At 44.4% G+C, this 16,672-nt stretch overlaps 1 protein-coding gene across 2 annotated transcripts in view; it reads right to left on the reverse strand.

Moving 5' to 3' along the window:
- Positions 1 to 16,307, reverse strand: part of LOC143528232 (arf-GAP with coiled-coil, ANK repeat and PH domain-containing protein 2-like) — a 34,769-nt gene extending 18,462 nt beyond the window's left edge. The window contains exons 1-8 of one of the 2 annotated variants that reach the window (XM_077023850.1): positions 15,857 to 16,307; positions 9,972 to 10,029; positions 8,504 to 8,623; positions 8,121 to 8,174; positions 4,326 to 4,384; positions 3,849 to 4,032; positions 2,724 to 2,768; positions 2,504 to 2,599 (exon numbers count right to left, since the gene is read on the reverse strand). In XM_077023850.1, coding sequence (XP_076879965.1) covers positions 2,504 to 2,599; positions 2,724 to 2,768; positions 3,849 to 4,032; positions 4,326 to 4,384; positions 8,121 to 8,174; positions 8,504 to 8,623; positions 9,972 to 10,029; positions 15,857 to 15,909 — 669 coding nt within the window. In that variant the 5' untranslated portion in view covers positions 15,910 to 16,307. The remainder of the gene's footprint in view (positions 1 to 2,503; positions 2,600 to 2,723; positions 2,769 to 3,848; positions 4,033 to 4,325; positions 4,385 to 8,120; positions 8,175 to 8,503; positions 8,624 to 9,971; positions 10,030 to 15,856) is intronic. The other variant, XM_077023849.1, reaches the window with a different exon arrangement.
- Positions 16,308 to 16,672: the final 365 nt, after the last annotated feature.

Below are 16,672 nucleotides of genomic sequence, written 5' to 3' on the forward strand. Positions count from 1 at the left end.
ACTCAGTGAAGAAGATCGAGTGGCTACACTAGCTAAGAGTTCATACTCAGTGATTTCAAAACTATGCTGTACCATCTATGACCAGAACTTCAGTGCTGCATTCACTGGCAGGGAGTCTCATTCAAAAGCAGTTTGTGGGATCATGGATACACGTAATACTGTGACAGCATCACCTTTGGTTCACTTGTTTTCACTAACAAAGGAGGAGCCTTTACCACACGCCCACCAGCAGACAGCAGACCACCGCCACTGAAGCTGCAGTTCAAAGGAGCCCTGCAGAAAAGCAGCGCTTTGTTGTATCCAGAGGGGAAGACGACGATAAGATCACGTTATGGGAAACGTTTCTCCCCTCTCAGCATACAGCCCCACATTCCCACCACCGCATGTGGGCTGGCGGCTGGATGTGTATGTTGGGGGAGTTTAGGGAGTGTTAGGATGGCTCTGTCTCAGTGTCTGTGTGAACTATTAATCACTAGTAACACCAGAGACATGTCCCTTACGCCCACTAGTAACACCAGAGACATGTCCCTTACGCCCACTAGTAACACCAGAGACATGTCCCTTACGCCCACTAGTAACACCAGAGACATGTCCCTTACGCCCACTAGTAACACCAGAGACATGTCCCTTACGCCCACTAGTAACACCAGAGACATGTCCCTTACGCCCACTAGTAACACCAGAGACATGTCCCTTACGCCCACTAGTAACACCAGAGACATGTCCCTTACGCCCACTAGTAACACCAGAGACATGTCCCTTACGCCCACTAGTAACACCAGAGACATGTCCCTTACGCCCACTAGTAACACCAGAGACATGTCCCTTACGCCCACTAGTAACACCAGAGACATGTCCCTTACGCCCACTAGTAACACCAGAGACATGTCCCTTACGCCCACTAGTAACACCAGAGACATGTCCCTTACACCCACTAGTAACACCAGAGACATGTACCTTACACACAGTAGTAACACCAGAGACATGTACCTTACACACAGTAGTAACACCAGAGACATGTCCCCTACACCCACTAGTAACACCAGAGACATGTCCCCTACACCCACTAGTAACACCAGAGACATGTCCCTTACACCCACTAGTAACACCAGAGACATGTCCCTTACACCCACTAGTAACACCAGAGACATGTACCTTACACCCATCTGATGATCATAACACAGCCATGGTATTTTCTGCAGGTTGACCCTCATTGATGTAAGATAAGAAAAGGCTTGGCTATGAGTTCCCACTGTCCCCCTAAACATCTTTGAGCAGGGTTTCCAACCCCAGGACCCCCTGACGCTGCTACCACGGTTTCTTTGCTGAAACAATCCTGTACTACTTAAATCCTGTATCACACAAACTAATACTTTCTTTAAAATGTAAAATAACATTCCAACAATCTTGTAAAGAACAAATCCTAAAAACCCATCATCTCTTTCTGTAATAACAGCACCTGACGAGTGTAAGCAGCACAGGTTGGACAGGCTCGAGTATGTGGATAAACCAACCTGCTGACAGCTCCTCCACGCCTGTCTGCAGAGCCACTCCACCTTCTTTAGCCTCATGATGGCAGAGGTGCGTGTGGGAGCTCTCTCTCTCCGTGAGCACCCCGTGCCCACACCCTGCCTGGCTTGCCTGTGCGCCGCTAAGCCCTCCGCTCACACCGGCTCCGAGCCACACACACACGCCGGGCTTCTAAGTCCAACTCCCAGTGCGGGAATACCCAGCTAGCCTGCCAGAACTCCACTTCCCCTTCTCAGAGTCATGCTGCTCAGCAGGGGGGAGGAGTCCCTCCAGCGGGGGGTGGGGGGTTAGTCCCTTCAGCGGTGAGGGAGGAGCCCCTCCAGCGGGGGGTGGGGGGTTAGTCCCTCCAGCGGTGAGGGAGGAGTCCCTCCAGCGGGGGGTGGGGGGTTAGTCCCTCCAGCGGGGGGGGGGGAGGAGCCCCTCCAGCGGGGGGTGGGGGGTTAGTCCCTTCAGCGGTGAGGGAGGAGTCCCTCCAGCGGGGGGTGGGGGGTTAGTCCCTCCAGCGGGGGGGGGAGGAGTCCCTCCAGCGGGGGGTGGGGGGTTAGTCCCTTCAGCGGGGGGGGGGAGGAGCCCCTCCAGCAGCCCCAGAGGAGCCGAAAAAGGAAAGTGGAGCAGCAATTGCAGCAACTGTCCACCACACCCACTCAATGTAAACGAGGAAATGAGGAAAAAGCTCTGCTTGTATATGTGGGGTATGTGAGTGTGTTTAGGAAACTTCATATATTCACACTAAACTGGTCACAAGTAAAGTTTGTTCAAACCTAATTCCATATGATTTTACTAATATTTGTTTGTATTACACACTGATCAAACTCAAACGCCATATTGTATATTTCATTTACTTCAGACATTTGCTAAACACGAAGACACCTCCGTCACTCCATGGCGGTGTACACAAGTGCGTTTGTGCGTTTGTGAACACTCCTGTGGGAAAACGGTGTTCAGCTGAGGGGCTGTGTGGGGCGGGACCTACCTGGCCACCCAAGTGCTTCATGAGGGGCTGGAGCTCACTGAACAGGTCGTAGCCCTGGTGAAAGAACGTCAGGTGGGCGTACATGAAGGACAGCATCTAGAGGAGAACCGTGAAGACAAACCGAAGGTTACCAACAGAGGAGGGAGCGCTGGATGGCAGAGACATCACTGATCACATTTATGATTACCACACTGAGGAGACGGGGAGACAGTGTACTTGCCGATTTGAGTATTTCTGATCGTCTCTTGGACTGGAGAACATTGACCTGGAGAGGGACAGGGCACACAAATGAAAGGTTTTATTATATTATTATTATTGTTTATTAAACAACACTCCACTGCAAATCTTAAGAGGAGCTCTGAGTTTGAGAATTGAGACAAAGACAAAGCTCAGCATGATCTCAGCATGTGTGTGTGTGTGTGTGTGTATGTATGCAAGTATTTCCCAGAAGCTCTAAAATGTAAAATGGGAAAGTTCTAAACAGCTCAAAGCTGTCTCAAAGTCAAGAATTCACAAGTAATTATCTGTGATAAAAACCTAATCTTAAAGGCAGTATGATCGGTTCAAAACCCTTTTCACAACAACCAATAAGATATTTTTTTGCCCAAAAGTTCCCAAACTTCAGAAATGTGCTGTACTTGTGTTCTGTCAGTAGAGGGAGTGTGTGTTGTATTTTAGCATGGTTCTCCACAGTATTGTCGTCTGGAACAACGATATGACACAGCACTAGTAATTACCTTCAGGCACTAGCCCATACAATGTCAGGGCATTCCAACACAATTACAAAAAGCACCATGTGTTACAAGTGTTTAGAAAACACACAGTGAAGTGTTCATGCCTGTGATACACTGGATGTGTGTGTGTGCATCTCAATGCCTGAAGTGAGACACATACATACAACTCCAGCTGTTAAAGCACATGAATATATCTCTATATTAACGTAAATAAATGTCACTATTATATTAATATAGTCATCCATGTAGCCATGAGCCACTGTATTGTGCGTCCAGGCCCACAGACCAAAATGGCAGGGCTGGAACTTGACATATGCTGAGCACACCACAAGAAACCTCCGAGGTGTTTGGCGGAGGTCTGGGTAGCACACACAGCAGGGAACCTACAGCAAGGGAAATGAAGCACAAACCCTACAGCAGGAGGTTCAGCACAATAAAGTGCTTAGACTGCTCAGCCTGACAAAGGCAGAATAATAAAGAAACTGCATGAAGATGTGTAGTCAAGAGTAATTCATCAGAATGAGCCGTATGTCATGAGGAGCTCACCACAGCCCCAGTCACCAGGACCAGCCCCCAAATGACCTACAGGTGTGTCGGGGTGCAGCTGCTACCTGGAGCACGTAATCCAGGACGATGTGGCGGAAGCACTTTCGCGTGGCCGAGAGGATGCTGGTGGCTTCCTCCACCTCGTGCTGCTTGTTGCGTGGCGCCTGGGCGTTCCTGCTCAGCGCTGCCTCCTTCTCCTCGCTCACCTTATCAAACTGCTTTTTGGCCTCTTTAAACCGCCGCAGGTCCCTGTGGGCCACAACACATCCGCATGATTAACGTAGCCGACGCTTAGGACCACAGAGCAGCACGCGATCGACAACAGTCACTGACTGTGACGGCTAAGAGGAATTGTCAGGGTAGAAATTTGACCTTTGGTGTGAGAATCAGAGATCCTCTATACATCACTTTACATCCAATCGGACATGAAAAACAAGAACTCTGTGGTGCTAACTGACAATTACTGCAGTGTTTATGAAAACAGGAAAGCGTCAGCAAAGCGAGACTGGAGTGTAAGCGACGAAACTTTTCAGCATACTTACTCCTTCACAAAAGTCTGAAGCTGTGATTTTATTGAACGCTGCGCTTGATCAAACAAGATCTGTGAACAGAGAGAACTGGATCAGGGACTGGGCACCAGTGTCTCGGGCCCAAACCACCACACAAGAACCAAACAACACTTACAACAACTGCTACTGTAGGAGGGTTATCTCTAGCATGAATCAGGGAATCAGACGTCTGATTTGGTCAAAGAAATATGTCAGGAATGTGTGGATGGTCAGTGGCATAAACCAACAGAGCACAGCAAAGAGAAATAATGAATGTGTATCTGAGCATGCAAATCATACACCATTCTGGTCTCAAGATCATGTGTCCCACTCGGTGAGAACTTTAACTGTCAGCTGATGTCCACAACTTCTCTTTTCCACACTCACAATATGTTTTAGTTCACCACAAAGGACAAATAAAACACTGGTGTGTGTGCAATTTATGTATAAATGTATAGATGGTGTGTATATATATATATATATTACACACACACACAGACGGGGGGGAAGGAGAGAGTACTGTGCAAAGGTTATAGGCAGATGTGGAAAAATGCTGCAGAGAATGCTTTTAAAAACAATTTAAAACGTTTAATCGCTTTTTTTTTATCAATTAACAAAAAGCAAATCTAAACTAGTTAAATGTTTAGTGTGTCCACACACTCTTTCAAAATTCTTCTAGGAACACTTGCACACAGTTTTTGAAGGTACTCAGCATTGAGATTGTTGGATGTTGGAGAGAGCTAACCACAGATCTTATGTGGACAGTCTTGCTCAAATCCTTCTGTCTCTTCAAGCAATCCAAGGCAGTACCCCCCCCCCCCCCCCCACATACACATAGAAATGACCCCCACCATCTGTATGGTTTAATTGGTTGACCTTATGTCTCACTATAATCCTACTTAATCCCTGAGCAACTCTACCTTGAACCTATGCTGTGTTGAATGGACAAATCAAAGACTCATTTGGTTTTTTTGTTCATTTATAGTGTATTTTGATAATTGACAAATTAACACTTTAAGCATTCTTTCTTTGCAGCATTTTTCAAACACTCAAACACACACACACACCACCCAAACATAGTTGTTTTCTTTATTAAAAAAACGAACAAAACATGCAAAATCTCAATTTGTAAAGTGGACCTTCCAAGTAAAATATATTTTCATGATTTCTTGAACAAAGTTAATTTCACTCTCAAAAAACTGAAAATCTGCCAATTGCAAAAGGATGGGAAGTCTTTTAGTTAGTAGCTTGTGGCACATCTGCTTTTGGGGAGTTCTGCCCACGCCTGCTTGCAGAGCTCCACCCACTGGGAGAGGCCAGAGGGACATCTGGCTTGTGCCGCCCGCATCAGGTCTTGCCACTGCATTTCTATGGTATTGAGGGCTGGACTTTGACTGGTCAGTCCAGAGTGCACATCCTCGGTAGTTTCCTGGAAGGCTTTGGGTCATTGTCTTGTTGCATAATCCATTTACATCACAGCTTCAATTCCCTGACTGATGGCCGGGGACTCTGCTCAGGAATCTGTTGACAGCCTAGGGAATTGCTGGTTCCCTGGATAATATGGAGTCATCCAGGTGCAGAGGCAGAAAAGCAGGCCCAAACCTTCACATTTCCACCAGCATGCTGCTAGAGCCACGTGTCAGAGAGGTCTGGGCAGAGCGGTGGTGATGCAGAGTGCCTCCATTTGTAAATTATCTGCCTTATAGTGGATGGATCAGGAATCGTTTGGGCCATCACCACCTTCTTCCTGGTGTCCTTGGGTGTCTCCTTACCTTTTGGCATAGTTGATCCATGTGCTTTACACTTTGGCACGGCAGTGGCTTCCTCTCACTTTTAATCAGTGTGACTCAAATATTTTCCCCCATGGTCTCATTTGATTGGTCTGCTTAATTGATTATTTGAGCACTCGCATGTGTTTGAGTCTTTAACCTAATTGACTTTACCAATGCAGTTGTGGTTCATTTACTTTTGCAGATGCTCCAATTCCATGTTTCAAAACCGGACACTTCATATACAAGAACTAGTGGTGATAAAATAAGAGAATCGTGGTAGAACAGAAACTAAACTTCTCAAAAAGTTCATAAACTTTTCAGCAGCACTGTAATATACACAGGTGCATCTCAATCAGTTAACATATCATCAAAAAGTAAATTTATTTCAGTAATTCAATACAAAATGTGAAATGCATATAAAGATTAATGACAGAGTGATCTATTTCAAGTGTTTATTTCTGTTAATGTTGATGATTATGGCTTACGGCCAATGAACCCCAAAATTCATTATCTCAGAAAATTAGAATATTATACAAGACCAACCGACAGGTCCCAAGTCCTGCTCGAAAATGAAATTTCTATCTCCAAAATGCTTGTCGGAAGAGGGAAGCATGAAATGCTCTAAAATGTCCTGGTAGACGGCTGCGCTGACTTTGGTCCTGATAACACAGTGTACCTACACCAGCAGATGACATGGCTCCCCCAAACCATCACAGATTGTGCAAACTTCACACTAGAGCAGCTTGGATTGTGTGCCTCTCCTGAAGACTCTGGGACCTTGATTTTCAAATGAAATGCTAAATTTACTTTCATCTGAAAACACCACCTTGGACCACTGAGCAACATTCCAGTACTTTTTCTCTTTGGCCCAGGTAAGATTCTTCTGACGTTGTCTCTTGGTCTTGAGTGGTGTGACACAAAGAATGTGACAGTTGTAGCCCACGTCCTGGATACGTCCGTGTGTGGTGCTTGAAGCACTGACTCCAGCAGCAGTCCACTCCTTGTGAATCTCCCCCAAAATTTTTAACGGCCTATTATTGACGATCCTTTCAAGGCTGCGGTTAAACCGTTTGCTTGTGCACCTTTTTCTACCACACTGTTTCCTTCCACTCAACTTTCCATTAAAGTGGATACAGCGATGGACTTGGTCAGCAACAATACTCAGGTAGGCTGTGGTGTTGACATGATGCTCAATTGGTAGTAATGGGCCCAAAGTGTGCCAGGGAAATTTCTCCCACACCATTGCACCACCACCAGCAGCCTTAACCACTGATACAAGGCAGGATGGATCCATGCTTTCATGTTGTGGACGCCAAACTCTGACCCAACCATCCGAATGTCGCAGCAGAAATCGATACTCATCAGGCAACGCTTTTCCAATTTTATATTGTCCAATTTTGGTGAGCCTGTGCATATTGTAGCCTCAGTTTCGTGTTGTTAGCTGACAGGACTGGTGTGGTCTTCTGCTGCTGTAGCCCACCTCAAGGTTCAACATGTTGTGCGTTCAGAGATGCTCTTCAGCATGCACCGGTTGTAATGACTGGTTATTTGAGTTACTGTTGCCATTCTATCAGCTCAAACCAGTCTGGCCATTCTCCTCTGACATCAACGAGGCATTTGTGCTCATATTTCCTCGTGAAAATCCCAGTAGATCAGCAGTTTCTGACATACTCAGACCAGCCTGTCTGGCACCAACAACCATGCCACGTTCAAAGTGACTTAAATCACCTTTCTTCCCCATTCTGATGCTCAGTTTGAACTGCAGCAGATCGTCTTGGCCATGTCTACATGACTAAATGCATTGAGTTGCTGCCACTTGATTGGCTGATTCGACATTTGCGTTAATGAGCCGTTGGACAGGTGTACCTAATAAAGTGGTGGGTGAGTGAGTGAGTGAGTGAGTGAGTGTGTGTGTAAAATGACATACTTGCTCACACATTCTGAGAAATGTACACATACTTGCAGATATTCACACACTTGCAGACTCTCATACATACATTGGGCTTGATTGTCTTACTGTATGGTAGTTGATCATTTCCTGTAGGCTCTCTGCAAACTTGGTGAGACTGGACTGTGGAGAATTAAGGACAAAAATACATACAAAAGTGTCCACCAAACGGCTCCAGAGAAAAAAAGAAACCTATCAAATGTAACTCATGTGAGATTCATCATAACCCTTCACAGAAAAACTAAGACCTTACATTCTTGTATGAGGTATATAGGAAATGTCTGTGTAGGTCCTGATAGTTTTTACATTATAATATAGTATTTATAAGTTACAACAAATAGCAACCAGATAGAGTTCCAAAATGCCCCACCTGTTCCAGAAGCACAGGAAAACAAGTTCATGACCTATGCATTCGATGAGCACGGTTCCTGATCTGAAAGAAAGCCACTCACCTCGATGACCTCATCCTTGACAGACTGTTGCGCCAGCTCGCGGATGCCACTGACAAACTGCCTGTTGGCCATGTTGTAGGCCTTGCCAGCGTCGATCATGCCAATGCAGAGTTTCACCAGCTGAGCCACACATGGAAACAGGTGTGGAACAGGTGAAACTGTGCAAAGCTCGACACTAGAGCTCTAAAACTAGCAGTGAGGTCACAGGTGTACGGCAGCCTAAACCTCAGCTTTGATACAAGAGCTTAATTACATAACCAGACAAAACAGTATAGAAATGTTTGCATATTTTCCAACCAGTATCTTCTGTTGTTTTAAATAGAAGCACAAATTTAACAGATATTAAATTGCATTTCTTGATCACATCTGATAACTATTTAGGCCCCATAATGGTAGCACTGCGAATGTCATTCAAAAATGGAAGAAAATTGGGTAAAATGGACGGTAACTAATATAGAACATTCACAGAAACATTTTTCACATTTTAAAACAACTGTAATTGTCTTTTAATTAATAACTCCATTGTAGAACACATCCTTGTCCTATATTTAGATTTTTAATTGCACTGTTCTCAGTGTAATCTCAGTCAGGCACCAGTCATCCAGATCACTAATGACATCATGCTTTAGTTCACACTGGCTGTATTAAAGGGAAAGTAAAATGCCTCAGTAAAAAAAGTAAAAAAAAGTAAAAAAAAGAGCTCAGCTGTTTGAGAACCCTTTAAACTATAATGCAGTGTGTTTGGAAGATGACTGTTATTTCATCTGAAAATCTGAAAGACTGGCAAGTAATATCTACCCCTAACATCATATCTACCCCTAATATCTACCCCTAACAACCTAGTTCAGTCATTCATTTATCATTTATTTAAATACCCTTTACTGTGTCCATAAATATTATTATTAATGCAGAACCCTGACCATTCCACCAAAGCTCTAGACACCCACAGGTGACCTAAAGATCACAGCATTGAGAAAACGATGCATGTACAAAGTGTCATCTTTCAGTTGCCATTTCCTGCAAGGTTGCACAAGGCTGCTGTGATATTAGGCTGTGGGAGACGGTCGAGGCTGCTCTGCTGAACTCTGGCCCTCCCACTCCTCCTTGAGGTCTGGGAGAATATCCGTCCTCAGCGTGAGGAGGAAGTGACACCAGCATGTGGCGTGAGTCACTCAGCCACAGGATGCAGGGTGGGACCCCAGTCCTCCAGACAATGCTACACGCTCGCTCCTTCACTCTCCCCTACACACTCTCTCAGATCTGCTCTCTCACTATTCTCCACTCTTTCTCTCTCCCCTGTGCTTTCTCACTCACTCACTAACTCACTTTCCTTTACTGCTGAGCCTCCATTAGCCGCAGAGCTTCTCCCTGACTGAGGAACATGGTCCATGTGCAGGTCCTGCAGGCTGGGAGAGTGTAGAAAGGTTAAGGTTAGTAGCAGAAACTGCACGCTCGGTTCTAAATGTACCTTATCCAGCTTGGACTCCAGTTCACACACATCTCCCTCCACCTCCTCGATGGTCGCCCTGGGTCGCAAAAAAAAAGGAAAATAACAGTCAGTCTGTGGCAGAACATAAAGCTGAGCAACCACCACAAAAATCAAACATCAAAAATCAAAGTCAGGACTTCCAGCCAGCGGGACGGTGAGGATGTGCTCAGCCCCTGTGAGCCACACGTGCTGCCAGGACACTCGGAGATACCGCACCTCAGAGATACCGCACCTCACACTCACAGGAGCTCCAAGACAGGAAGGTGGCTTGCACACTGCCTGTTTGACCCACCTCGTTCTAAAAATGGCTTCTGGGGAAACTAGCACAGTCCAAACTGAAGTACAGGACGATATGTAGAAGGTGTTGTAACTGTCGAGAGCATGTGTATCCAAATTAAATGCAGGAAAGGCCAAATAGACTATAAATGTCAGTCCAGTCAACTACCAAAATGTTATTTATGGGTGTGTGTGTGTGTGTGTGTGTGTATTCAAATGATTGTATTCCAACAATTAAACAGCACTTATTTTTACACACGAGCCATTAAAAATATTTCTGTGATCATGGCAGACCTAAAAACTGCCCTCTTGTTGTATTTGGGACCAAGACTTAAGCAGAGCAACGAGTCTTTAATTAACTAAGCATTTGCATTCCAGCACTCATTTATTATGACACCACACAGATGCTTGGGCCATCCTCCACTCCAGGAAAACAACGGGAGCGATGCCAAATGCCCAGAGCTGTGGTGATGCATTCCCAGGCCTGCAGATATGGACATGACAGGCGGGACGCCACTGTGGCCAGTCAGCTGCACACACTCCCCAGCCAAACACCACTCGTTTGGATGAAGACGCGTCAGCTATCCATGTCAGTTTAGTATTTGCACTTCCAAAAAACTTCAAATATTCTATAAATGCACAGGCATTGAAATGGTCTATTCAGTGAATTGTAAAGGTGAAAGCTCTTCTATTTTACTATGTACATTAATACTGCTCCTGACTGAGGTGGAGAGGGTGTGGTTGTTACAGTGTTGGGTTGGGGAGGGTGTGCATGTGACTGCCTGTTAGGTTGGAGTTGGTGTGGACGGGAGTTTGGTGTGTGGGGAGGTTGTGGATGGTGGGCCCTCTAAAGCAAATCTAGGAGCACTTGAAGATAAAATACGGACACTCAGGAACTCGGTAGAGCCCAACTTGGGGAACTGCTCTAAGCAGAGATCAGAGTGTGCAAACCCCTGCACAAAACTGAAAAAGCCTTAAGTCTCCCCAGACGAGTATATGTACACATTACCAATGTGCTGTGAATATGTCCACTACACTTCAGCTTTGAGGTCATAGACCTGCAACTCAACAGTAAGTCATTGTCACCGGTTTTCCCCTCTGCGTCTTTCACAACATATTTTCAAAGCTATGTTAAGATTTAGCAACTGACAAGGATTCTGCAATGCATGACTACAGATCACATAAGCATCATCAGTGTCGTAATGCTGATGGTAAACAGATCATAAAGACAAACTCCTATCATTATCTGTCTGTTCTACTCATACAGATACTCATAACGTCTTAGAAAGCACTCTTGAGAGTCAAAGAAGTGGCCTGGCTCAAATTTGCCATTACTGACAACAGCAGCGCTTGAATTTCAGCCATTGTGCATCAAAATTACATTTTGAAATTGAAGACAGAAGCTTGTGAAACTGCAGCCACTGGAGAAATGAGGAAGAGAAGGAGGTGCCTGCCTGACCGGGTCCTGGAACTGCTCACAGCGCAGCAGCGAGCCCAGCAGGAGAGTGTGGAAACATCTCTCATGTAGGAACTTCACAAGCGGGATGAGGAGGGGTTAGCCACTAACCCACTAACACACACTGCACTCTCCTTACAGCAATGGCTGCCCAGCTGGGCCCAAAATGTCTGACCCACAAAATCATCAATTCATCTAAAAAGGATCAGTAAAAGGGAATTATTTTACTGATTAATATACAAGTAATTAATATATTAGATGCGAGCCCAATATATGTTAAATTAGCTTAAAACCATAGCAGCACGCTGTTGTCATAATGAGTCATACCCAGGGCTTACAAAGCTCAACTTGGAGGCAGCTGAAAATGACAGGATAATATCTGCTGTACTTTTTTTTTGATCATAGGTCTTAAATCTAGTCCAATAAAAACATGAATGGTAAAATATATGCTGCTTAAAAACCATCACAGAGTAACCTCACATTCTTACTGAGCTGCGTGTATGACAGTAGGTGGAGCTCAACATGCGCATTAAAAGTAAACGAGGGAAAAAAACAGGAAGGTGTGTCTTGTGCTTGGCACATCGTTTCAAATGGTTTCTTTGAACCATAGAAGTCTCTGCTGATCAGTCATAAATGCCTCATATATGGGGAACTCAACTTTTTTACACTCTTTCTCCACAAGGCTGAAAACAGCAGTGAAATTATCACGAGACTAACAAGACTTCCCAAGCATTGTTTTATATTGTTGATTCTTACAAAAAAAAACAGAAAAAGGTGAAGAAAATGTTGTGAACCATTCTCTGCACTCTCCAGAACAATTAAGATGAATGAGTTTTAGTCCAACAGCCAGGGGGGAAATATAGCCTGCTGTAGCCTACCACAGTGTATGCAGCAGATTACACAGAGAGATGAGAGATGAGAGACAGAGCAGGTTAAAGTAAATATACTGGTGAATGGATAGAACTAAGTGAGTTGCAGAGTTAGTACTAAATGAGAATGTGTATGATACGATGAGAAGGACTGTTCAGAAAGAAAGAAGAGTGTGAAAGTGGGTTGTAGCAGCCAGGGAAAGAAAAGAAAGAAAGAAGAGATTTACCTATACTACCTGAAGGATGGTGTGGTTATGTGGAGAACCACAACAAACAGGTTAAGGCAGCCACATCAATACCAGTAGGATATTCACACGTGTTTTTTGGCAGGGTTGGAGGACACACCTCCTTTACAAACAAACAACTTCAAACCCACATTTGTGAATATCATCCTGCTGTCGTATTCACGAGCCAGTCAAGAGAGTGAGTGTACAGCAGGGTTGTATGGGCACCGCACCCAGCCTCCTGCCAAACGACCTCGCCTGGGCACGCAGGATGGCAGACGGTGCCAGCACACACAGCATCTCTCTCTCTCTCTCTCTCTCACACACACACACATACACAGACGCAGTTACCCAGGACCAGGTGCCCCTGTGAGCCCTCCACGCTCCATCTCATTCTCTGATCTAGATCAGCCCTCACTGTGCCGTGTAGCTACTACCAAAGGCACCTGAAAAAGGCCCAGGGACTGTCCAGTATGCAGTAACATTCAGGGGAAAGTTCAGAGAGGGGTTGCCTCTTCAGATGTGATACACATCCTGCCATTGTTGGTGTGATGATGCAGATGGGGGAGGGGCGGGGATGGGGGCGGGGTCTCGCTGAGCTAAGGCCCTATAGGACTAAAGTAACTAAAGTCTGGTGTGAGGTGACGACATCGAGGGATTTCAGCAGGGGAAGAAGAATTGCAGGTTTCTAAACATAGCATGGATTATGAGAAAAACACAAATAACCGAAAATCATCACTTTGCAAATCAAACACAGGAACTGGGTAATGCTAAGGATCATGCAGACACCCCTACAACCATACCAGCGGCAAGCCAAACTCAAAGCTGCACAGACATCCATGACCAAGTCTCCAGTCCTACTGTTTAGCAAACGTTTCCTGTGTGGTCATAGCCAATACAGGCTACAGAGCACCACTGGGAAAGAGCAGATAATGACTGCAGGTCCATGAGGGGTATTAAGATAGTTTTACATGACTTCAAACCACATGAGGCAAACCCACAAAGGAAATCTAACTTAACTATCTTCGTGCATGGCAATTTTAACGCATCTCTAATAAGCAAAAAGATAAAAAATTAAATAAAAAGAAGCAAAAACAAACGCTGGCACTTAGTTGTGGCCTTACTGAAGTTACTGCTAAGTCAACAGGACTGCAGGCCACGTGGGAGTAAACAGTTACATCAAAGACCATCTGACAATGACATCATACCTCCCAGCAGAGCTCTCTATTTAAATGACCTGTAAACAAAGTTTGGAAACAAAGACAAACTAAAAGACTTCAACATCATTGAGAACAGAACAGGGGCTTCTTTAATGCTGAAATACCATACTTTGATTAGTTATGAAGTTGTAGAGTGAGAAGCTTACAGTCCCAGATGCACAAAGGGAAGCCTAAATATGGCTGCCTTGTTAGAACAGCAAACCCAACGTAACCCAAGACGTAAAACTTCTCCGGCAGGAACTCTGAGGGGATTTTGCCCAAATGGTCAGAAGACCGAGTGATTCCACACGGACTGGGTTTGTGCGTAGCTTTTTCCTCCCCTCCTACCAGGCCAAATCAAACAGTAGATGGAAAGAAGACAGCATAACATCTGGAGATATTGTGATGACCATGGGAAGCTGCTATTGTGCAAGATGTCAGCGCATATAAATATGAGAAGATCTCAGGCGACTCTGCAAACACCAAGGAGATTGATGGGGATTGGTGGGCAAAATCGAAGGCCCATTACTAAGAACTACACCATGAACGACATTACATCAAAATTGTTACATTGTTCAAAAACACTGAACACATACGTAAGGAATGCAACTGCATTAACTAGGGTTTTCTTAAGGACATCTCTTATGATGTCTTTAAATCCTAGGACACCTTGATAAAGGGTATGTAGGGAGTAAACAGCTACAATATAAATTTAATTGCTTTATTGCAATGATGAACTGTTATCTACCAAGCAAGGTAGAATGGCTAAAATAATATAGCTAGTTCGTCAGTGGACATCCCTTTTAAGTCAAACTTTTGTCAAGTTTGCTACTTCTAGTTTCCACTAAAGACAGCAAAGCTTGGGCCACTTGGACATAGAGTTATCCCTCGCCTATTACTTAAGTCTTCAGCTTATGCTTGTGTGAAGACACTGGATGCTCCCTACACAACAAGCATCTTTATGTTTTTTATTTACTTCCCCCCCAGCCAACAACATCTTTGTAACATCTGCTCCTCGTTTGGGGTGACAGGATGTTGCTGCCTGCGCAATAGGGGAAGAGGGAGGGCTGCGTGTGCACAAAACCTGGAAAGCCAGATCATGAAGTTGACTGAATCTCCTCCGTTTAGAATACAGGCAAGAATAAACCAGAAGATGCAACTACTTTTGTGTTTGCATAATGCATTGGTAGTAAACACATGCAACTGTTTTGTTCCTTGACATTATACCATGATACAACATATACGTCAGTAGGCCTATAACTATTGCGAGACATTACAGTCGTTTGTGGAATATTTAACACAACACTAGATTAATAAAGCAGAATACTTTTAATTCGGTGCCGGATTAGGATCGATCTGGCTTCGTGTAAGCTAGCTGGTCAAATGGAGAAGATGTGGGCGGTAAATAATCTTGCACCACGTTTGCTCTCGTTCCGCACAAACGTACTCGTGTCTCCGACAGACATTTGATTTAATGTTTAATTTAATGATTACACAACACAGCGAAATCTGTCCACGTTCATGTCTCTCAAATGACAAATCCCAAATTATCTCGCGTTCAACTTTATCTACCAGCAAGCGAGCGACTCTCGTGCCGTCTAACAATAGTACCAATGTCTTGTTGCATTAATATTAAGTATCAAACCCTCTTAATTACGTGTTACCCACGTTAACTGAATTAAAGTCAGATATTTGGAGCAATCCGACACATTTGACGAGTTATTGTAGCTATTTGGCCAAACATTCCCGCAGAGCTGGGCTAGCTAGCTAGGCTAACGTCCTTATTCAAGTTTCTAAACAGCCCGATATAGATTACTAACTAAACTGAGAACACACTTACCTGAACCTCGGAGAGTCTTTGACACATTCCTCAAAATCAACAGTAATCTTCATCTTTTTTTAAAATAAAATGTTCGGTGAAATATAAAAAAAATACAATGACTAGCAGGTGACGAGCTGTTCCTCGAGGAGCAATCCGGACTCAGTCTGGTGGGCTGGCAAGAAAGTTAGCCTAGCTAAAGTTAGCCTGGCTAAAGTTAACCTAGCTCAAGTTAGCCCAGCTCAAGTTAGCCCAGCTCAAGTTAGCCTAGCCAGTCTCAATATTGCCACTAACTGGCTAATCATGGGACGTTAGTTAATACGGTTAACAAAGGCAACTCAGTCTTGCTGCCAAATTAAAACATGGATATGCCCAAGGAACATATGTACAGATTTGACATAAATGTAAAAAAAGTAAAATTTAAAATACAGTAAGTTATATCATGCTGCTCTCAGAAACTACACTGACCAGGTCACTCCAGTCAGGGGTGGGAGATTTAATTTATACACGTATCCAATACTAGACACATCTGAAGCTTCCGTGTGTATATAAATGAATGCCACATGTAAGAGCCAATCAAATACAATGAGGCTACCAGTACTCATATTTATAACTATTAATGTATAATTTCTGGCTTGTTCACGTGTGATTGCATATTGCGTAAACAGTTCTCACCGGACGATCTAGTGTTTGTTAAAACATTTCCAGCTCCTACAGGAGTGTATATACGCTCCACGTTTCGATTTGTACATGGCTTCATTTATTCCAACCTGTCAAAGTCCAAAAAAGTCTGAAACTATGAAATTCAGAGTACATTACTGCCATCTTGTGTTCATG

This window comes from Brachyhypopomus gauderio, chromosome 12, assembly GCF_052324685.1.
Source record: "Brachyhypopomus gauderio isolate BG-103 chromosome 12, BGAUD_0.2, whole genome shotgun sequence".
NCBI classification, from domain to species: Eukaryota; Metazoa; Chordata; class Actinopteri; order Gymnotiformes; family Hypopomidae; genus Brachyhypopomus; species Brachyhypopomus gauderio.